Source organism: Antechinus flavipes, chromosome 2 (assembly GCF_016432865.1).
Source record: "Antechinus flavipes isolate AdamAnt ecotype Samford, QLD, Australia chromosome 2, AdamAnt_v2, whole genome shotgun sequence".
Taxonomy (NCBI): domain Eukaryota; kingdom Metazoa; phylum Chordata; class Mammalia; order Dasyuromorphia; family Dasyuridae; genus Antechinus; species Antechinus flavipes.
Window position 1 is genome coordinate 43886490 of NC_067399.1, and position 23716 is coordinate 43910205.

The following is a 23716-nucleotide window of genomic DNA, read 5'->3' on the forward strand; positions in this document are numbered from 1 at the left end:
AGGGGGACCAGTCCCCCCCCCAAGCTCTCCCCAACAGCAAGGCCCAGGTGGGGGAGGGCTCACTTACCAGCCCCACCTGACCCATCCCGGCGCCCGAGGCAGCTGGGCCCAGACCACGGCGGCCCCTGAGCCACAGCCTCAGGGCTGGGACTAAGCAGTCCTGGGTCCCACACACTCACTTCCCTGAGGGTCAGACTGCGGAAGGCCAGTCGTGGCTGGAGCGGTTTCCGCTCATCGGCGGGAGGCCGGCCTGGGCTGCGGCCCCCTCCCCCAGAAGGCACAGGAGCTCCAGGCTGAGGGGCCGGATGGCGCTGCCCCGGCACTGGGGCGCTGCACAAGCCGCCGGCCCTAGGCCTTCCAGGCCCCCCTGAGGATGCTGGCCAGGTCCTGCTCACCTTCCCTGGGCGGGCCACCGGCCCCCCTGCCCGGGAGCACTTGTCTCCCATCCCTCCCGGGAGCCACCTAACAAACCCCGATTTGTGGAACGGACCCACAGCTGATGGGGACAACTAGCAAGGTGGGCGGCCCGAGACAAGTGTTCGGCGGGGCCCGGAGCCAGGAGAGCAGGGAAAGTCACAACCGCCGGCAGCCTCAGTTTCCTCGAAGGTTAGATGGGAACATCTTGCAGGGTTTTTATGAGGACCAACTAGTTGGGTTTTTTAGTACTTAGCACATCTTGGGGCACACAGAGGAGCTACGTAAATGACTCTCCCATTTCTGCCCGATTCAGAATGGGAAGCAGTGGGGGTGGGGGAACGAGGCAAACCCAGCCCTTTCCAGACAATCCACGATGTCTACGAGAAAACTCAACGGACAGGCTTCCAGTGACGTCGAAGCCCATAGGAGCAGATCTCCGGCACCGGAGGGATCTGAGCAGAGCTGATGAACCACTTCCAGATGATCAGGGGCAAAAAAATCGCTTTCCTCCCCAGGAAGCCCACCCTCTGCTCTGCCTTAGGGCTCTGGGCCCATGCTCACAAACGGGGAGATGAGGAAAGCTCAGAAGTTACAGAGGGGAAACTGAGGCCCGGAGAAATCAAGAATGATCTACCCAAAGTCCCTGGGATTTGAAGGCAGGCCCCAGAACCCCAAAAGCAGCCCAGGCGTGAGTTTTGTCTCTCCTTTCCCCAAAACAATGAGGGGGGGAGGGGGAAGGGCTGGGGGCCCCAAGCAGCTGCCGTTCTCCAAGATCGGGCAGCCAGGCTGGCTCCCTGCTGGCAGTTCCCAGGAAAACTGCTACAAGGCCAGTCCAGCTGTTCTAGGCCCCAGGGAGGGCCAGACCTGGGGTGGCTGGAAGCCAAGAGGAAACAGAATCACTGGGAATGTAAACAGAAAAACAGGATGGCCCTTCTGTGGGGACTCAGGGGGTCTGGAGGGGGGAGGGGGCTGGAAAGAAAGCAGGGGGAAGGAGAGGAGGGGGAGGGTCCTGCCCGGCCCCCCAGCTGACCCATGCCTGGGCAGGGCGGAGGGTGGGCCCCTGGCGGCAAGCTCGGCTCTTCGGCTACCGTGTAACCTTGGCCAAGGCCTTTCCCCTCCCGGCCAAGCCGGATCTGGGTCCTAGCGGGATTCCAGAATTCTGAATGTCCCGGGGCTGACACAGCTAGGCCAGATAATCATCTAAGGGTGGGGGGTGGGGGAGGCAGGGGGAGGGTGGGGGAGGCAGGGGGAGAGTGGGGGAGGCAGGGGGGGACTTAACCCTTCCCTCTCTCCCAGCCCGTGCTCCCACCCCACCCAGGCTCACTTCCTTCCTCCCCGGGACTCAGAGGGAAAGCTATGAATGAGTCGGAGCCGGCTGGGGAGCGAGCCGAGATGCCCGGGAGCAGACTTCCCAAATATGGTCTCCAGGCGGCCTCCCCTCTGGAATTACATCCTGGCCAAAAGCCGGCTGCTGGGGGGAGGGGGAGGGCCCGCCTACGGCGGTGACCCCAGAACAGAGGAGCTCGCGCCCCCCCCCAGGCTCCATTTCCATTTTGGGTGCCTAACTCCCACCCCTCCCCCTACACCTTCCCCATGGACAGGAAGTGCCTGGAAAGTGAGTCAGAGGGAGAATTTCCCCTCTAGCCCAGTCAGAGGCTGTCAGTCCCAAGGCCTGGGGGTGGGGGCTGCCACCCAATCCAGCCCACCCGGAGACGAGAGGGAATTCCCCTTCAGCAAAGGCCTCCTCCCTCTCCTCGGGCCCAGGGAACGGTGGGCACTAGCAGCAGCCTCCTGCTCCCAGCAAGGCTCAACCCTGCCTCGGGAGGACCATTCCCCCGGCCGCCCCCTGGGCTCCTGGGGCAGACGCCACCCCTCGCACTGGGCTGGGGAGTGAGCTCTGGGCAAGCTGTCCTCAGGTGACCTGCCCGGGACTCCAGGTGGGAAGGCCCAAGGCCCTAAGGAGTTAATCCCGGACAGGCCCCTCTGCGGGCTGGCTGCCGGGTCCTCCCCCCCCCCAACCCATGAGCTCATTGTAATGTCTGTGCAGGTCCTGGCTCAGGAGGCGGCTAATTGTATAGTCTATTCCTCCCTGAGCCCAGGCTGCAGCTACCTCGGGCGGGGAGGTGATTCCGTGCGAGGGGAGGCGTCTCCGGCAGGACTCCGGGTTCAGAAGGCTGCCCAGCTCTCCAAGGGGTAACCTTCTTGCTAAGTTTGCTAGTTTTCCTTTCTTAGAAGGGAGGGTGCAAATACTGAGAAATGAAAGGAAAGGCTCCGGCACACGGAGCCAAAGAAAATAAAGCAGAGGCCGGGACTGAGGGATCTACCCGACGAAACCTCCGCCACACAGCTTCCTCGGGGGCCCTGGGACTCCCCTCGTCACCCAGCTAGGAAGCGTCCAGGGCTGACTCTGAACTCGGCTCTCCCCGACCCGCAGCTGGCTCCCCATCCCCAGGAGCCTCGGCTCTTCCCCCGAGGCCCTGGGGCGTGATGGGAACCGGGTCCCTGGCCCCCAGGGCTCCCGGCGGGCGTTTGAGGGCCGCACCAGCGGGATTTATTACTCATGGATGTGCCACGTGATCGCGCCCCCGTGGGCCTGGGCTCCATCCCCAAACAAGGTCCGGACCAAAAAGCCCTCTAAGGCACCTCAAGGTCTGAAAGCCGGGCTAATCACACCTTACCCTCCCAGCCTCCTCCAGGCTCCCCTGGGAGCCCCCTGAGGCTGGGGCAGGGGCCCTCCAGAGTCTCAGGGCCACAGGGAGAGAAAGTGAGCGGTGTGGGGTCCCCCCCATCAAGGGCTTCTATGGTCTCTGGCCTTGCAGGCAAAGCAATGCTGGGACCCTGCCTCCAGAGAAGCACCCCACCCCCAGCCACTTAATTTCTACTTCCCCCCCAGGGCCAGCCTCAGAGGACCCAGCCTCAGGGGGGGCCAGCCTTTGAGGGCCCAGCTTTGGGGGGGCAGGCTTTGGGGGCCCAGCTTTGGGGGGCAGGCTTTGGGGGCCCAGCCTTGGGGGGGAGCAGCCTTTGAGGGTCCAGCTTTGGGGGGCAGGCTTTGGGGGCCCAGCTTTGGGGGGCAGGCTTTGGGGGCCCAGCCTTGGGGGGGCAGGCTTTGGGGGCCCAGCTTTGGGGGGCAGGCTTTGGGGGCCCAGCCTTGGGGGGACAGGCTTTGGGGGCCCAGCTTTGGGGGGCAGGCTTTGGGGGCCCAGCCTTGGGGGGGCAGGCTTTGGGGGCCCAGCTTTGGGGGGACAGGCTTTGGGGGCCCAGCTTTGGGGGGCAGGCTTTGGGGGCCCAGCTTTGGGGGGACAGGCTTTGGGGGCCCAGCTTTGGGGGGCAGGCTTTGGGGGCCCAGCCTTGGGGGCGGCCCAGCTTCAGGGGCCCAGCTTGGCCACTGGCTCCACCTGAGCTGCCTTGTCCTGCTCACTCTCTGTGTGTGTCCCACAGATGCTCCAACAATACCGGCAGGTCCTACGCAGGCCTACGTAGGTCTGATCCCTGGTACAGTCCTGGTTCGAACACGGCTGGTGGTGATGGGGGGGCCTGGGGAAGGAGAGACTCCTCTGGTCAGATCTGGGCCGTGCCATCTGTCCTGAGGCCCTATCCCCCATGGGGATCACTGCGGGGCGGGGGGGAGAGAAGGGGGAGAGACCAAAGGCAGCACCTTCAGAGAGTATGGAAACCGCCCAGGCCGCGGCCGTCCTAGGAAACACAGTGACCTCCGCCAGAAGGGCTGCAGCCGGAGTGGGGGGAGCTCCCTGGCCCCAGTACCCGGCCCTCCTGGCATCCCTCCCGCTTGCCCTAGAGCTGACCCCTGGAGAATCAACCAAGAATTCCTTAGTAAGCGGGGAAGTTCTGTGCCCTGGGCACTGGGAGGGCGAACGAGAACGTCCTCACCCCGCTGCCTGCCAGAAAACCTGCCTCAGACAAGGCGCAGAGCTCCGGCTTCGGCCTGGCAGGGGGTGAGCCCCCCCGAGCCCAGCAGAGCAGGCCGCGCCCCCACGGCCAGAACGGCCCCCCGGGCACCAGCGCCAAGTCACCACAGGCACAGACCCTCCCCCAGCCTGCTTCACCTGCCACCAGCAGCCAGCTGTGAGCACTGGGTGTTGGCGGGGCTGGGTGGGGGGGCTCTCCACTTGGGATAACGCGGCTCCGTGGGCCCTGCCCGTCCCGGCTTTCCCCAGCCATGCCCGGCGCGGCAGGCACGCAGCCCCAGCCTCCTCAGCACCGCGGGGAGGGGTCCCCGCTCGGCCCTCGCTCCGGCTGCCACTGGGGCCTCAGGCCGTAGTCCGAGGGACGAGCCCGGGAACTGCCGGAAACAGAGCCAGGCCCGAGGTCCCAGAGAAGGGAGCGACTGGCTGGGGGCGGGAGGGCCAAGTCCCCACACAAGCCGCCCCCTCTCACAGGCCTTAAGCTTCTCGCCCATCCACCCCCAGCCTACCTGGCAAGGGCTGGCGCTTGTGAGCATCGGCTGCAATCAGAGCATCCCAGGACACGGGGATGTTACAATTGGGGGAGAAAACAGGCCGCCAGCGAGCGGGAACCTCCGCCCCGTCCCTCTCCTCGCTCCATGGAGCACGGAGGCCCCACAAACAGCGGTGGACTCAGAACCTCAACGCCTCAGGACCGAGCCCACACAATCTTCTGGTTTTTCCTCTTCCAGGGGTTTGTAACCTGCTGCCGGACCCAAGGACAGAGACTCCGTCTCCCAGCCCCTTCTCCCCCCGCCACGGGCTCCCGACTTCTAAGGGCCGAGAGGTCCCTTGGCCGACGGGTGCGGGGGGACACCTATGGAGCCCGGCCAGAAATCGTGCCCCGAAGGCGGCCCTGGGAGTCCGGGAGGCGGCTCTCTGTGGGAGTGGGGGATTCTAAATTAGGAGAGCATTCACCGAGGCACCGACGGGAAAGGACGGAGGAGATGGACGCCCAAAGCCGGGCCCACCAGCGTCGCGGCCCGCCAAAACTCTAGGAAGAGAGAAGTTGGTTCCTCAGGTCTCCAGGGAGACCTGCGCATAGTAGGTATTAAATAACCACTTCCGGAATGTGCTAATGAATGAGAGCCTGTGCCCTCCCAGAGCTAAGTGTTATCTCTGAGACACACACGCTCCCCTAGTCTCCTAGGGAGGAAAGCCAGTCGGAGGAGTTGGAACAAGGTCCTGGAACAAGGTCCAGAAGCGGCTGCGGCCCCGGTCAGCCTCCCCGGCCGGATCCAGGAAGAGTCGACCTCCAAACCAGGAAGGTTCTGGCGAGAATCTGCTTGTCCGCAGACGAGTGCGGCTCTGGGGCGGGAGTTGGGGGCAGCAGCTCCGCAGAGGCCAGATTTACCTCCCCAGCTGGGGGGCTCACTGCCCAGAAACCCGGCACCCCGAGCTTCCGACCAGTGCCAACTTGGGAGAATCAAGCTCTCCGGGACCGAGACGAGGGACAGTGAGCCGCTTCCATCCTTTGCACCAAGCATCTGAAAGGCTGGAGCCTACTCACTTCCCCAGCCCTTCGAGGGCCAAGGCCCCCCTCCAAGTGACCATTAAACCCGTTCCCGCCTCCTCCGGCTAGGCTGGGCAAGGCATGGGTGCACCATCCTGCAAGAGGCCAGTTCTCAGGCCACAGGGTGGAACCCTTTCCTAAAGGGACCTGGCAGCCCTCGGGTCCTGTTCTTGGCTAAGATCAACAAGGACTCTGTGTCTGGGAGAAGCCCAGGCCGCCAGTGAGGGGCACACAGAGGAGCCCTTTGTCTGAGGGAGAGCAGAGACGCCTCCGCCAGACCAGCGCTCTCTGACCTCAGCTGGGGTGAGCCTGGAAGGGCCCTGGGTGAGGGGGTCCCCTCTCCCACAGGCCTGGGGCAGTGGCAGTGGGCACACAGCACTCAAGGGGGGCCGGCCACCTGTCTCGTTTCACAGATTAGGGTGACTTCACCAAGGTCACAGGCTAGTGGGGCAGGGCCAGGATTCCAACCTGGGCCTTCTGACCCCACATCCGCTGCTTTCTCTTTCTACCACCAGTCTCAGAGGCTCAATGAATGTCCCATGTAGACCCTGTTAGCAGAGCCCAGAAAGAACTTCCGTTCTCAGTTTCTCCAACCAGGGAGAGGATGGCATTCGGGAGCACACACGGATGAGGGGGCATGAGAGCCAGACTGAGCAGCTGGCAGGCAGCCTGAGTCAACAATCTGTCCCGGGCAAGAAGAGGCAACAAGGTAAACCCTCTGCTGACCCCAGAGGGGCGGCCAGACAAGATGGGTGCTCTCCTGCGCTGGCCTGAAGCTGGCAGACAGGAACTCTTTCTCGTCAGTTTTCCTCAGTCACAGCCTGTGCTAACAGGTCCGGGGGATTTGTGGAGGGAGGAAAGAATACCTGAGCTGACCACAGTGGGTATCAGAGGCAAACGCCCCCCTCCTACTTCCAGTAAGGATATGCAAGGAGCTGACGGACATGGCGGCCTAGAGAAGGAACTGGGGCTCATCAACTTTCAGCTTCCTTCCCCACAGCCCCTCCCTCTGGGACTTCTAAGGACACCAAGAGGCAGCTAGTGGCACAACAGATACAATGAGGAGAATCAGGAGGACCCAAGTTCAAATCTGCCTTCAGACAGTCAGCTGGGCAAGTCACTTAACTCTATTTGCCTCAGTTTCCTCGTCTGTTAAATGAACTGGAGAAGGAAATGGCAAACCACTGTAGTACATTTGCCAAGAAAACCCCAAATGGAGTCACAAAGAGCTGGACTCAAACCAAATGATGGAACAGAGGAAGCTGCCTGGCCTCAGATTTTCAGGCTGATGGCAAACTGGGGACTTCTCCCCACCTCTGACTTTAAGTCTTATTAATTTAAAAAAAAAAAAAAAGATGCCCATACTCTGCTCCCTCCCTCTTTCCTACGCGGGTATTTTGGTTTTGTCAGTTTGAGAGACACCACAGAAGTACCTAGAGAAAAGGGGGTTTTCAGGTACCACTAACACACTATTTTCTCGTTAACGCTGAGGCTGCCCATCATTACCTGGGAGGATGGCGAGGGGCAGAGAGGTCTACAGAAGACATACCACCTTGAGCTCTTCTAATTCTGTGGTTCTCAAACTCTATGGCCTAACCCTCTTTAATCATCTCAAAACCACAGCCTCCGCCCCCCCAAGGAGTTTTTGTTCATGTGGTTATATAGCTCTCGATAAGCACCATATTAGAAATCATGAAGAACCTCTGAGACTGCAGGTATCTATTTTCTGCACCTGTGTTCGTGCTGGTCCTTACCCCGCTCCCCGTAAGGTTAAGAGGACAAGGGCGGTCTGGGACCAAAGGGTTCCTGGGCAGCCCTTCAGTCCTAGGGGACTGTGAGGAGGGAGACAAACAGAACTAAGTGGTCATGCTCAGGTGAAGCTCTGAAGCCAGGTGTGAACTCCAGAGCCAGGGCCTCCCCCCGTCTGCCCCCCTTTTCTCTCTCATGTGCCCTTTATCAGGCAGGGTCATTTTTATTCCAGAACCCCCAGGGACCTTCAGGGTCAATCAGCTGGTATGCAGTCAGAGGGCCTCTGTCACCCACGAGGGGTGACCTGCCTCTGTTTCCCCCTCTGTGTGTTACTAGACCAGGGAGTTCCCAAATTCCTGCCCTGCTTTCTCCAGACCCCGGAAGCACCCTCAGAGCACAGGGCACAGCATCTCACAGGGGCCCCGGCGACTCCGGGCAAGCTCCGAAAGCTCATTCTAGCCGAGAGCACCAGCTCCTCACCCTTCCACCCTTATTTAACCTGTTCGGTGGCCTGGCTGTGCCCCCAGCAGGGCCTAAAGCCAGCAAGTGAGATGCTTGTGTTGGCTCACCCTGGCTCTGGCAAGTCAGCAGCCCTCTCCAGCCCAGACTTGCCTCCTGCTCCAGCACTGACTTTCAGGTTCTTGAGCAGCAAAGGCTCTACGTACCCTCGGGGCATGGAAAAAAAGTACCCAGCAAGGCAACCGCGGCGGCTCCTGCTCACCCCTGCGGGCAGGGGGTGCCCAGGGGAGGGGCAGCTCCCTCTCCCACACCCTGTTCCTGGGAGCTGGCCCAGCCTGCCTCCCTCCACCTGCTCTGACAGCCCCAGCTTCCTTCACCCTGCCAGAGCACCCTGATAAGAACACAGGGCACACCTGCTGCTCCCGGCGGAGCATGGCACTGCCCACACTCCAGCCTACCTCAGGTTGGGGGGAGGGAAAGGGAAGGTTTTTACAACAGTAAATTACAATAGTAATACTGAAAGAAGAATGGGGTGGGGTGGGGAGAGCCTTGGTCTTGCGTCATAACCCAGCCCCCAAAGCATCAGGAACTCGGCCCAAAGTTGGGGAGCCGCTGGACCCCCACAGATTTCTGGCGTCTCTAGGATTACTCTGGGCCTGAGAGCAGGCTGACCCTAGGGAGGAAAAGAAAGCCTTTGGGAGGCGACAGTAGCCAACGCGAGGTCGCAGCAGGGGCGGGGCGGAGCGGGTCCTGTCTGGTCCGCGGGGTCAGGCCCATACCAGCGTTTTGCAACAGCAGGTAAAAGGGGCAGGGATTGGGGCTGCGAGCTGGCCGCCTCCGACGGCCTCCCCGGCAGCGTGAGCAGGGCTCCGCTCCCCGAGTGAATCATTAACACCCTCCCGAGCCCGCGACGTGCCCAGGCACCGTGGACCCGCCCGGGGTCAATCCCTCTCCTCTGCGTTGCCGGCCCCGGAGCGACCCCTCCCCCCAGATGGGCAGGAGGTTTTGTCCCAAGCCGCCGCCGCCGCCGCCTCCCAGAGCAGAGTCAAAGGCAGCCGGGTCCACCCAGAAAAATCGACCGCTAAGGGAGGACTCCAGCTTCTCCTCCCCCACCCACAGCGGACAACTTTTCTACCTTTCGGGGCGGGGCGATCCCCGGGACAGCTTAAAGGCAGGGCAGGTCAGGGCTGTGACCTCATTGGGGGCGGGGCATTTAGCCCCGAACCCCACTTCGGACGGCCTCCGCCCCGGCCCGGGGGAGGGGTGTGCTGGAGCGGGGCCTCCAGGTGCGGAGTGGGGTGGGCCGGGCCAGAAGGAGCGATCACCTGGGCCAGCGCCCACCTAGCTGCGGCTTCCCCCAAAAACATTCCGGGCAGGAAATGCCACAAGCTTAACCCCTTCTCGCCCGAATGCCGACTAAGAGCAAATGGGTGTGTGCGAGTGGGTATGTGTGCGCGCACCCCGCCTCACAGGGAAGGGGGTGTGCGTGCAGGAGAGGGGGGTGTGTAAGGGAAGGAAAGGGGGTGTGTGCAGGAAGGGGTGCAGGGGAGGGGGCGTACGCCCTCCTCCGAAGCAAAGGGGAATGGGCACTGGGAGAAATGGGGTGTGTGATGAGGAGGGGGTCATAGGAGGATGTGCGCCCCGCCTTTAGAAAAGGGGGATGCGTTCGGGGCGGGGGTCGCCTAGGAGGGGGCGCACCCCCTTCCCCAAAACAGAGAGGAGATGTCCGGGAGAAAGGGATGGCAGGGGGTGTGCGCCCTTCCCCGAACCAGAAAGGGGGTGTGTGCCTCCAAGGAGGGGCGTCCTCCGAAGTCACTGTCCTCCCAGCTCCGAGCCGGGCCCGGCTCTGACTCTGACCCCCACCCCGGCCCGGCCCGGCCCGGCCCCGATCGCGCCCGCACTCACCAGGTAATTCATTTTTTCGGGCCCGAGCCCCGGCCTGGCCGGGGAGCAGGGAAAGGCTGCTCGGTCTGGGCGGCCCCGGCTCCAGGGCCCCGCTTCTAGCGCATCGCAGCCGCCGCCGCCGCCCCGGCCTCCCGGCTTCCGACGCGCAGCGCTGCGCTCGCACACTGGCCGGGGCCGCCCGGGGGCCGGCGAACCTTCTGCCTTCACTGCCCAGCCCGGCTCCCGGCATGCCCGGCCCGCTTCCCCATTGGCTCTCCCGGGCTGCTCATGCAAATGAGCCGCCGCCGCGGCGCAGGCTGTCCGAGCGCCCGCCAGGCTCCCTGGAGCACGCTCTCCAGCTCGGGACTGGAAGGAGCGCTTGCGCGCTGGGGGCTGTTTGAAGGGCGGGCCTCGGAGCACGTGCCGGCCCCGGGGGCCTCGAGAGAGCCGGCTGAGGTCACGTGACCGGCGCTCTGCCGCCGGCCTTTCGCACTGCGGCCCGAAGCTTCCAGTCCGCGAGCCCTTCTCGCCACACGGCGGCCCCTGGCGCGCGATCCTAGAGATCCCTGACCTACAATAACCAAGGTGTCCCCCCTCCGAGCCTTTGCTGCCCACGCCTGCTCCCGCCTCGGCAGCCTCGGGATAAGTCTGGGTTCCCGTCTCCTCCAGCCCCAGCTCCAGGCTCACCGTGTGCAAAAGGTGTTTGCTGTTCTCTCCCTGGAGAGATGTGCGGCATTAAAACGCAATGCACATTTATTAAGTGCCTGCTGTATGCCAGGCTAAACCCGGGAATAAATGGGAACTCTTGGTGGGCCGGGCTGGCCTTGCGCGGTAAGCACATCGCAAGAGCCCCATAAATAGTAACAATTACTACTAAGTCCTTAAATGTTTGTTGACTTTAAAGTCAGTTTCGTCCTATCCAAGCCCAGGTCAGGAAGTGATGGCCCTGTGCAGAGACCCCAAGGAATGGCTCCTGGATCGGGGGAGGGAGGTAGAAGGGGACTAGATGATACCAATTTGCATGTTTATCTTAAGCGTAAAATGACCTTTTTGCATTGGTGGTGAGGAGGAACCTCAGTTTTCTCCTCTGTGCAGTGGGACTAATCAAACAGCTAGTACCACAGCCAGGATTGGAATCCAGGTCTCCCACCTCTGGCAAATCAACAACCTGCTAGCCTCAGCTCTCCCCAGCTAGACAAACCAGATTTGGAGCAGGGGATCTGGAAGGTCACAGACTTTCAGTGCTCTGGGGCGACTAGGGGGCTGCTGTAACGGGCAGAGCCCCAGCTTTGGCCTCCGGGAGGCCTGCGATCAAACCTGTCCTCCGACACTTACCAGCTGTGTGACCCTGGGCAAGTCACCTAACTCTAAAAAAGGGAACGTTTTATCAGTCAGCCACAGAACCATTCTTAAGCTATCAGCCTAGAGTTCACGGGAACCAACATGGAAGAGAGGAGAAAGTTACAAAGTCAAGAAAACTGAGTTAAAATCCAATTTAATCAACTCTCCATGAGCCCAGTTGGGGTTTTCTTGGCAAAGATACAGAAATGGCTTGAAATTTCCGTCTCCAGCTCATTAGGAGGAGGAGAAACTGAACCAATGACTTGACTTGCCCGGTGACTGAGCTCATGGTCCTCCTGACCCAGGTGGGGGGCGCTGCCCACCCAGCTGCCCCTGGCACACAGAAAGTGCTTAATAATGCCTATAGGTGGTGATGGTGGTGTTACATTCCCCTAAGAGCCAAAGATTTCACAAGGGAACCCGCAGCTCAGTTATAAATTTTGACCCCTAAATCAATTTCATAACATCATGGGATCAGAGGTCTAGAAGCCCCGGACACATTTTGCAAATGAATGAACTGAGTTTCAGAGACTAATAGCCCGTCTAGAGCAAGCGTGTCCGGGGAGATTTGAACCCGACCCTCCCGACCCGTCCCCGGTGCTTTATGCCAAAGAACCCATCTGGCAAAAGGAATGTAATTGGCCACCTTCAGTCCCAGTCCGGAGGTCGGGATAAGCCCCTCCCTCCAGCCTCCCTGCCCCAGGCGGCTGCGGAGAATCAACATCACGGGATGTTGACTTCATTAACTGTGCAAATGTCATAAGTGACGTCTTGGGTTGCCTGGAGAGTAATGGGAACAGGTCTGAGGCTCTGCCCCATGGAGAGCAAACAGAAGGCAGAGACTCAGAAAACAGGACAGACTCCCTCGCTATAATGATCGCGGGGGAGGGACGGGGTGCGGGGGGATCTGCGGGTCTTGGCGAAGGAAGAACGGGACCACATCAGTTCAGCGAGGGCTCCTGACATGCGTGATGACCCCGAGAGCCGCCGCTGCCTGAGAGGTCCGGGAGACGCTGAGACCATCTGGGCCAGAACAGGTGGCAGAGGAAATTTCTCTGGTTTTTCTCTGATTCTCATGAAATGATGAGACTCAACACACGGCAGTGCCCGGCTCAGGGCAGGGCACGCAAAGCCAGAAAGCAAACAGTCCCTGCCCTGGCTACGGGAGGAAAACATGGACCTGTATAAAGTGACAACGGAGGGGAGGGGGAAGGAGGCATGGGAGTAGGGATGGGTGAGAAGGCAGCGGGTGACCAGGGAGCGGACCCTAGAAGGAAAAGGGCCGGCCTTTAAGCGCAGAGTAGGTGAGGAAGAATCATGCTCAACAAACCTGGAAAGGCAGGCTGGGAGGCCCAGCGAGATCCTCCCAGTCCCAGAGGATTTGGTTATTTTAGTCAAAAGGCTAAAATAGCCCTTGGAGCAGACACAGTCCGCCAGGTTCTGGTCCACTTCTCTAGAAAGATGGAACCTGGAAAAAGGCCATGGGAGTTACAGCTTACTGGTGACCCCGGAGGCTCTCATGGGGGCATTGAGGTCAAAAGCCAGCTTGCAAAGAGTGAGAACAAATGGTGTCACTGAGTCAAGGTAGCTTTTTCCAGGAGCGTGGCTGTGAAATGGAGGAGAGACCTGCGCAGGTTGTATTTTTTAAAGCTGGGAGAGCCACGGCCAGGAACACAGGCAGCGGTTCAGAAGATTCTTCAAGGGACAGTTTGACGATGAGAGAGATTAGGGAGCAGATGTGGGGACGGGGTTAGAGCCCTGGACCCTGAGGATCAGCCTGCTTCCACCATCACCCCATCTCACCATCAAACCTCCGGGTGACTGTCAAGATCACCACTATCCTCCCACCGACAACCACACGTCATATCCTCAGTTTCTCAGCCAAACTCAGCGCCCCACACAACCCATTTGTCACCATTTCCCCTTTCCCAACATCTCCCCTGATGCATCTTCCCTCACAAAGTCACCCCCTCTCACCTCACACCTGGGCTACCGCAAGAGCTGCTGATCCTTCCCCTACCTCCAGTCCATCCTCCACTCAGCTGCCAAAGGAGCGCAGAAAGTGCATGTCACTCTCCTCCTTAGTAATCTTCAATGGCTCCCTATTGCCTCCAGTATTAAATATAAAACCCTGTTTTGCCTTTAAAGCCCTTCACAATCTTACCTGTCTTTTTAGTCTTTTTACTTTTCTTCTCCTTGCATGCTACATTCTTGCTACATTGTTGTAATTATTCAGTTGTTTTCAGTGGTGTCTGAGTCTTTGTGATCCCAGGGGTAGAGATTCCCATTTCCTTCTCCAGTTCATTTTACAGATGAGGAAACTGAAGAGACTAAAGGTGATATGGGTCACACAGCTTATGAGTGGCAAGATTTGAACTCAGAGTCTTCTGACTGCAGGACCTGCACCCTATCCACTGGACCACCTCACTGTCCCTCCTGCAGTCAGGCTGAGATACTTATGAAAGATAGACAAATCATTTTAACCTCTGCCTGCCTCAGTTTTCCCCACTGTAAAATAGGGATAATGATTATAGACAAGTCATTTTAACCTCTACCTGCCTCAGTTTCCTCAACTGTAAAATAGAGGTAACGATACAGACAAGTCATTTTAACCTCTACCTGCCTCAGTTTCCCCAAACGTAAAATAGGGATAATGATACGGACAAGTCATTTTAATCTCTACCTGCCTCAGTTTCCTCAACTATAAAATACAGATAATGATATGGACAGGTCATTTTAACTTCTATTTCCTTCAGTTTCCTCAACTATAAAATAGACATAAGTTAAACATTTCCTAAGTGCCTACTATGTGCCAGACATTGTGCCAAGCTCTGGGGATGCAAATAAGAAAATCATAAACGAGAACAATTTTCTAAATGTCTCTAATTCCTAACTCTAATGATCGTAGGAGTTCCTTACACGACGGCGCCTGGCACTGTGCTTGCTGTTGACAACGTACAACAGAAAGGAAGCAGCCCCTGAGCTCAAGAAGCTTGAAAAATGAATGGGAGAAGACAATAACAATAGAACCCAGATCCCAAAGTTGGAGTGAGGATCAAATGAGATGATATCTGTAAAGTACTAAGTGCTATGTAAGTGCTAGCTATGATTTTTAAACAATATTTCATGTAAAAACAATGTTTAATATTCTTTTTTTTTATTGAGTTCCAAATTTTCTCCCTTCCTCCCCTCTCCCTGAGAAGGTAAGCAATTTGATATAGATTATATATTGCAATAATGAAAATCTATTTCCATATTTAATACTATTTATTAATAAATATAATATGAATAAAAGCTATTATTATAAGGCTCTAGGCAAGCCATTTGACTTCTTGAAGCCTCAGTTTCTTCATCTGTAAAAGGGTTCCTTTGCCCACCTACCTCACAGGGTTGCTATAAGGAAACTAGTGCTCTCTTTACAATTAGTCCCTCATGCAGAGCCCTGGGCACTAAGCTGCCACTGGCTTTTACCTACAGCAGCCCCCTCTCAGCGGCCAGCTTCTCCAGGACCCTGGCCATTTCCCCTCAGTTTCTCCAACAGCATCCCCAAACTGCCAGGACAGGAAGCTTTGGAGAGCCCTGCATCTTAAACCCACTGCAGACATCTGATCTGACGTCACTGTCACCACCTAGCCGCTCAGTCCCCGGGGGGAAATACCCAGACTCCTCGGCACCACAGGTTTGAAACCGGGCAGAACTGACTCAACCTTCCCTGTTTCCAAGATAAATATGGGGGGCGGGAGGACCGGGGAAGCAGTGTGCCATGTGGGGACCAGACTGCTTTCTCTGCTCAGCCCTGCCTCTGGCCCCTTCCCAGGAACATGGGCAAGGTGCCAGGGGGCTGCACTCTGCCGGACAAGCTCCAAACACAGTGCCAGTTTTGAGTCAGAGTTCTATCTGTGAATCAGAGTGTTCTTACCTGATACAGTGCCAACCTCAAGATCTGGTTGTCTCTGAGTCTCTGAACAGTCCAATTTGTTCAAGTTCTGGTCAGACGCTGGCTAGGATCTTAGCATTTAGCTGGTTCTGGCACATAGTAGGCACTTAATGATTCTTTTTTTCTACCTTCCTTCTTTCTTTCCTATCTACCTTCTTCCTTCCTTTCTTCTTTACTTCTTTGCTTCATTCCTGTTCTCTTTCTTTCTTTCCTATCTTCCTTCTTTCTTTCCTTCTTTCTTCTTTACTTCTTCTTTCCTTCATTCCTTTTCTCTTTCCTTTCTCCCTCCCTTCCTTCCTTCTTTCTTTCCTTTCTTTCCTAGCTACCTTCTTTCCTTCCTTTCTTCTTTACTTCTTTCCTTCATTCCTTTTCTCTTTCCTTTCTCCCTCCCTTCCTTCCTTCTTTCTTTCCTTTCTTTCCTATCTACCTTCTTTCCTTCCTTTTTCTTTACTTCTTTCCTTCATTCCTTTTCTCTTTCCTTTCTCCCTCCCTTCCTTCCTTCTTTCTTTCTTTTCTTTCTTATCTATTTCTTTCCTTCCTTTCTTCTTTACTTCTTCCCTTCATTCCTTTTCTCTTTCCTTTCTCCCTCCCTTCCTTCCTTCTTTCTTTCCTTTCTTTCCTATCTACCTTCTTTCCTTCCTTTCTTTTTTACTTCTTTCCTTCATTCCTTTTCTCTTTCCTTTCTCCCTCCCTTCTTTCTTTCTTTCTTTTCTTTCTGAAAATTTGAAAATTATTTAAAGACTGACTTAGAGCTACTGGCCACAACACTGAAAGTGTGGGCTCACACGCTGTGCCCTGTACATAAGGCTCTATCTCCCATCTCCATCCATGCCTTTCGACAGGCTCTTTCCCACATCTGGGCTATATTCCCCTCCTCACTTCCAGCTCTTAGAACTCCTAGCTTCCTTCAAGGCTCAGCAAAGATTTTCACTTTTATTAGAGGTCTCTGTGGATCCTTCCAGGGGGTAATTCATCCTTTTCACCCACACCATTCCTTTGTATAACCTTGGATTTATTTATCGATACAGGTTATTCCCCAAAAGAATGTAAGCTGCATGAAGGCAGGATTTGGTTCCTTTTTATCTTCATGTCCCCGGGCCCCGGCCCAGATGCTTCACAAATATTTATCAAATGAAATGGAAGAACAATGGGGAAATGGAAATATGAAGGCTTGTGTGGTGAGGAACGCCAATACCAAATTTTCCTCACTCTAGGAGCCACGGTACTACCTTCTTATGTGGGATGACAGATTTAGGGGAGAGGGGGTTTCTGAGATTATCATCCAAGTCCCTAGTTTTTAAGATGAAGAAGGACCTGGGAAGTAAATTAATTTGCTCAGAATCACACAATTAAATATATGGCAGAGATCTGGGGGGGGGGGGAGGAGGGAGGGAGGGGAAAAAACGAAACATAGGTGATTGCAAGGGATAATGCTGTGTAAAAATTATCCTGGCATGGATTCTGTCAATACAAAGTTATTATTAAATAAAAAAAATAAAATAAAATAAAATAAATAAATAAATAAATATATGGCAGAGTGGAGACATGAACCTCCTTTCCAAAGCACAATCAGGTTTCTCCATCTGCTCCTACGCTGAAACGCAGACATGGGCTGGGAAACATATCACCATTTTACCTGTGAGTTATCTGAGGTCCAGAAAAGTTAAGGATGGGAGAGAAGATGCCGCATTAGACAGTACACTGGACCGGGCACCAGGATATTTAGATTCTAATCTTCAAACTACAACTAGCTGTAAAATCGGGAGCAAAAATCATTGACCCCTCTGGGCCTGTTCTCCTGGTTATAATATAAAGAATTAAACTCAAGTCAGGAGGACCTGGTCTTACACACTTAACACTTCTTGGCTGTGTGACCCTGGGCAAGTCACTTAATCCAATTGCCTCAGCAAAAAAAAAAAAAAAAAATTAGACTCCATGTCCTGTATCACCCAAATGATTACTGGGTGAGCTGGAATCCTGGACTCCCTGCCTTCCAAACCGGGCTTCCTCACAGGAGCCCCTCACATCCTCCCTACCTTTTTTTTTTTAAAGTAAAAAAGAGATATAAAGGTAAGGCTGGTAATTGGGACAAAGAACTCACTCAATTCAATTGAGGACTTTCAGAAAGGAAGTGAAGAATTAGGCTGTGGAGGGCTGGGGTTTTTTTAAGGAACAAATATCCTGTCCTGGGACATAACCTCATTTAGAAGAAATCAGATTTCAAAATAATTGACACAGTCCCAGTTCTTTGCCCTATTATTTCCTCTCACCAGCCCCCAGAGCACAAACTTACTAAGAAGGACACCACGGGGCAGGGGAGAAGGGGAGAATGGGATGGGATGGGATGGGCAGGATCTCTCCTAAAACTGATGTACAAGGCCTCCTCTCAATCGGAGACCCCAAAGGGACACTCCCTTTTATTTCTGATGCTCCACATTCATTTCATAGCAATTTTCTGCCAATGTCCTGCTCTACCATCATCCCTTTGCTGATGCTACGGCCTGACCTGAGGAGATGTCTCTGTCTCCGGGTCCCAGAAGAGGAAGGGAAGAATTCCATCCATCCTTGAATTCTTACTATGGACACAGCCCCTCCCTCCGCCCCCCTCAACGAGTTTACATTTTAGCAGAGAAGACAACATCTAAGGTACTTAAACCTAAATTTTCAAAATATATATTTTGTATATTTAGAAGGTTGTACAAGTTGAACTTACATCAGATTGCTTGCTGCCTTGGGGAGGGGAGAAGGGAGAAGAAAGGGAGAAAAATCTGGAACACAAAGTTTTGCAGAGGTAAATGTCAAAAACTATCTTTGCACGTATTTGGGAAAAAATACTATTAAAATAGATATTTTGATAACTCTTTCAACATAATCTGTTTCCTGAATACTTCTACATACTCTATTTCATTCATTTAAAAATATCAGACTGAGAGGGAGTCCCTGTGGACTCTCTTCCCCAGAGTACCAATTAGATCCAAGACACACGGAAAAGAAAACAATTAAGGCTTCTCCTTTTCCTGGTTGTATCAGAGATAACACACACATCCAGAGTGGTTCTTAGCCTTCCCTCGTAAGAGACTCCCCTTTTAAGGCAGAATTATGTCTTAGACACCACTCCCCGCCATCAAGTCACAGCTATACTATTCATTCATTCATATACGTGATAAATTATTAAATCTACAATAAAAAGAAAATGAAAAATGAATACAGTATGATTTTTAAAACTGCTATAAATTTAGTATTTCTTTGGTAATACTTGCTATAAATTTGATAATACATAAAACTATAAGAACTGAAATTTAAATAGTATTTGAAACTCTGCAAACTACTTTATAGATATGATTTCATTTGATCCTTACAATGACCCCATGAGGTAGGTGGTACCTAAAAGGGGAGGTTTTAACTTGGGGCCCACGGGGGGACTGTTGGAAGTCTATCTATGAACTAGGATGGGGGCGGGGGGGAATGTCATCTTTATTTCAATATAACTGCTTTCCTTTGTCATCCTATACATTATCTTGTTGTGCATTTAAAAATATTCTAGACTGCCCAGGACAACTCTAAAAGTTAAGAGCTCCTGAGTCACAGGTAGCTCATTTCAGAGATAACAAAGCTGAGCCTCTGGGAGGTGAAGTCAGAATTAGGGTTAGTGATTTGCTCATGGGCCTGAAGCTATTAAGAAGGGATCTGAACTCTAGGTTTCCCTATTCCAAACCCAGGCCTTGTAGGGGAGCCTTCAAGGCTGCTTCTCTTTGTGGTAGACGCCAAACCATGTAGCAGATCTGGTTAGATGCCAGGTGCCCATGTGGAACCGAGGATCCCTTGTGATGTCTCCATGGCAGCCCCAGCTTCCCCCACCAACTACCAGGCTCCAGATTGGGATTCTCTGCTGTAATATAGGGAGAGACTGAGAGATCATCTTCAAGTCTGGTTCGGAAAAGCAGACCTCTACTTTATAGGTAACCCCCACCTGGGGGAGTATCAGACCCTTGCCCACCGCCATGTTGGCCTTTGGCATCAAGTGGGAGCTGAAGGAAACTCACCCTTCCTTTTCTCTTCCCCACCCACAGGACCCGATTCTGGGAGATCTGAGACCCAGAAAACCAAGAAGATAAGCCAAGAGTCCAGAGAATGGGGAGGGAAGAGATCAGTGAGGATTTCTTTGGCTTTAAGGGAAGTTTCAGAATCAGTAATTGCTCAATGACAGATTCTTGACCTGATTCCCTGAAGTCACATTTTCTATGGAGAAAACTGAAATCCCAAGCTCCTTCTGCAGCCCGAACAAGACGGATGAGTGGCTTCCATTACAAATCCAGAGTAGAGGGAGAAGATATTTGCTTTCTCTTTGATAATAGCCACCCCAGCCCACAGTATCCCCAGAAAGAGAGGGAGCTTTGGGGAAGCACCGGTGCACTGATGGGATGTGTGTCTCTGAACTTTGTATTTCAGTCTAGATCCCTCTGTGTCTCCCTACTGGCCCCTGTAGCTCTCCGTCTTGTTCTGAGTGTGAGAAATTGGGGAAACACTTACAGAGGCATTCCAAGAATTTGTTCCTTTTCCACTTAAACATTCCCCTCATCTCCGCCTCCCCCCTTCCCACCCTATTCGCTTCCCAGAATGGCATTTCCTCTTCGGAAATACTGCCCTTCAGGGGTTACCTTTGCAATGGGCCACTGAGCTAGGGAGAGCCACTCAGCTCGCAACGTCGAAAATTATTACCACATGGGCTGCTTTGCCCAATGTCCCACGCATCCCCCCGGCCCCAAAGGCTCTCGTATATTGCGAGAGGAGGAAACTTTTTAGGTCAGTAAATGAATGGAGGGACACTGGGAAGATGGGAATGGAAGACCTTAGGAAGAACGGGATGACATGCTACTTTAGGACAGTCAGGACTGATGGGAAAAGAGATACCCGCATGCTTACTCAATATGGGGAGGGATTTCCCCTCTCCCACTTTTACAAGCTGGTGTTTTCAGAACCCAACCAATTCAGAAAGACTTTAGAAGTGATCAAAGAAGTGACTCAGGCTGAAACATAGCTCTTATCTCTTGGTCAGAAGGTGATGGATTAGAGGGAGAAAAGGCGAAGAAAAGGCGACGTGCTTCTTGAGACGTCCATTTTTAGATGTGATCAGTATGGCGGGGTTTTGTTTGTTTGACCATACAAAAACCTTACAAGAGAAAACTTACATGGGGAGATTAGGGATAAATAAATAAAATTAAAAATTAAAAATGCAAAAAAGCACATTGATTAAACATTTTTAAAGAATATAATAAGAGGGAGGCAGCTAGGTGGTGCAGTGGATAGAATACCAGACTTGAAGTCAGGAGGACCTGAGTTCAAATCTGAGCTCAGACGCTAAGCACGTCCTAGCTGTGTGACCCTGGGCAAGTCACTTAATCCCAATTGCCTCAGCAAAAAAAAAAAAAAAAAAAAAAAATATATATATATATATACACACACACACATATACATATAAGAGGATACAAATAATAGCAATTTTATTACTCTCTTGTTAAACTTGTACTTTAAAAACTATATGACAGAAGTTCATAGTTTCTTATATGATCCTCTTTTTTGTTCTTTGTATGTTGTTACAATTAATTAGTAAAAAGAAAAAAAAGTTTAAATTTTGATTCGTGTCAAGAAAATGGATTCAAATCCCCATTTTGACATTTATTAGCTCTTGAGACATTAAGCAGAATTATTTCCTTTTCTGGAAATTTAAATTTTGATTTGAGTCAAGAAGGTGGATTCAAATCCCAACTTTGAAATTTACCAGCTCTGAGACATTAGGCAGAATTATTTCCTTTTCTGGATCTTAATTTGCTTATCTACAAAACAAAAGATGATCCTTCTAGAGAATTTCCACTTCCCGATTCTCTCTCCCTTCCCATCACTATTACAGTTTCTCCCTTTTTGTATATTTTCCAAAGCATAACCAAGTATTAACTCATTTGATATTCCGGGATTCCAAGTCCAGTAGCCAAGAAGCTCCTCCTTGGCTCCCTGCCTGTTGCCTCTCTCCATTTTTAGTGCAACAGAATAGTGAGTGAGCCTCCCTCACCTTTTGGAAGATGGACTGTACCATTAGAATATAAAATATCACATTGTCATCATCTTCCTGGACATACTTGCTCAATAAAGTGGGAAGGGGAAGCACCTACCATGTGCCAGACACTATGCTAATCTCTTTTTACAAATATTTCCTCATCTGATCCTCACAACAACCCTACAAGGTAGCTCTGTTATTATCACATTTCACAGTTGAGAAAATTGAGGCAAACATGGTTAGATGCTTTGACCACGGTCCCACAGTTAGCATCTAAAAGCAAATTTGGAGCCAGGTGTGTGCTTTTGCAATGCCCTTCCCACCCCACCACTGCTTTTAAAAGCACAGATGACCTCATGTTCCCTAAGCCCTAATAGGCGCACTGACATTCAGATGAAGGTAAAGATAAAGATAATAAAATAGCTCACCTGGACCAGGAAGAAGGATGAAATAATGGAAAGGGAACTAACCAGCTCAGAGAGGACACTTTCACACCTGAGGGATTATATTGACAGCAAGAAAAGAGCCACATGTGCTAGTGCAACTAAAGCAGCACTGTTTAATCTCTTTTACAGGTCAGGAAACTGAGGCAGGTAAACGTTAGTTGACTTGCCCAAGATCACACAGCTAGTAGTGTTCCCTCCCTCCTTTTCCTCCTTCCCTCCTTTCTCCTTGATAAAAAAATCAATCAAATATTTTCAGGTGATTTCCAGGCTCTTTACACCTCTCAACAGTCTTTGCTAATATCTATTCCTTTATCCATCTCCTATTTTTCAGCATCAGAAGCTTGTTAAAAAAATAGACCAGCCAATTCTGAACAGTATAACAATCCAAGACAATTCCAAAGGAGTCACGATGAAAAATGCTACCCACCTTCTGAGAGAGAACTGATGAAAAGTGAGTGCAAAGTAAAGTATAATTTTCTCATTTTCTTTATTTTTCTTGGGTTGGTTTTTTTTTTGTGACATGGAAATATTTTACATGACTTCACATGTATAATTGATATCTACAGCTTGCCTTCTCAGGGAGCGAGGGAAGGGTTGGGGGAGGGAGAGAACTTGAAACCCAAGAGATTTTTTTAAATGTTAAAAAAAAAATTAATAAATTTAAAAATAAGTCAGCTAGGGCTGACTCAGTTGGGTGTGATGACGCTTAGTTGTTCGGGTTTTTTTTTTCCCCCAGTATTCACTCTAATCCTTGTTCCAACAAGTAAGAAGCCTACTCACCATAGACGATTGATTTAAACACAACTCCCACATCAGTAACTAACCATTTCCTTTCTATTAAAGTACAATTTCATTTACTATGAATTTCATACCACGTCCAGCACCTCCTGCCTCTCTTCTTGAAGTGCTCATGATATGGAGGATTTTTTTTCCCCTATCCCCTCTTGCGTCCACCTTTATGTGGAATTCACTAAGTATTAAATGTTGTTTTACTTTGGACGTTCTTATGAAATTCTTCCCGGAATTCATCTCTTCCTGCAAAATACGCTGGTGCATAAACTGCAATTATTTTCATGACGGACTTCTCCGCAAATGCTTATCGTGAGCAACATAACGCTGGATGGCCAGGCGTCCTAAGCAATGAAGTCATTCCTGGAAGAGGTCAAGGGTCTTAAAGAATGTCTTTCTCCACACTCTAAGTTGTTAGGGAAAACAAAAGGCCCCCGGCCTTTGCAGACAAGACTTCAATGGGAATGTTAGTTAGAGCTTTCATTTTCAACGTAAAGAACATTTTTTTCCCAGAGAAAATGGGGATGGGAAATTGAACACATATGTCTTTTTGGTTGTCGGTTATCCACTGTCCTATCCATTCCAAGCCAAGATTGCAGCCCCTTCTTTGATCCTTCCCCCCCACCCAAGGTCACACAGGTGGGGTTTTAAATCCTACCCTTTTTGTTGTGTTTAACTTCCCCTGCCAGCCTCAGTTCATTCTAAGCTAAAATTCCTAGCATTTTTGAAGGACCATAATACTTATCGTCTCTTATCTGACTGGGATTCCATTTTCCTTCTGAATCCACGGTAGTTGGTGAGCTCCCAGAGTTCCCCTCAGGGATCTCTTCAGACCAATTCCATTTTCCTTTTCATTAGAACTGTTTCTCTTATAACTTTTTACTCCATTTTAAAATTAAAATTTACTCCATTTAAAAAAAAAAATGAAACATTTTACTCCATGGAATCCTCTCTCTCTTTCCTCTGAACTTTCTGAACTCTATTTTCCGTAAATCTAGGAGACTTGTTAGATAAACTATGCCCATATTTCCTTTCCTTCTCTATCACAAATTCTACAGTGGAACGGTCACTTCCCCCCAAGGTGGAGAAACTGTGTGTACTTTTTAATGACCTAAGTTTCTTCCTGAAACAAAGACATATGTAAAACAACATTCTTCAGCTCCTGCT

At 52.4% G+C, this 23716-nt stretch overlaps 1 protein-coding gene across 2 annotated transcripts in view; it reads right to left on the minus strand.

Moving 5' to 3' along the window:
- Nucleotides 1–23716, minus strand: part of BCAR1 (BCAR1 scaffold protein, Cas family member) — a 94882-nt gene that overhangs the window by 17328 nt on the left and 53838 nt on the right. Inside the window, exon 1 of one of the 2 annotated variants that reach the window (XM_051974661.1) lies at nt 10006–10703. The exons of the other annotated variant lie outside the window; for it this stretch is intronic. Coding sequence (XP_051830621.1) covers nt 10006–10017 — 12 coding nt within the window. The 5' untranslated portion in view covers nt 10018–10703. Of the gene's footprint in view, nt 1–10005; nt 10704–23716 lie in introns of those variants that run through there. 2 annotated transcript variants of the gene reach the window in all.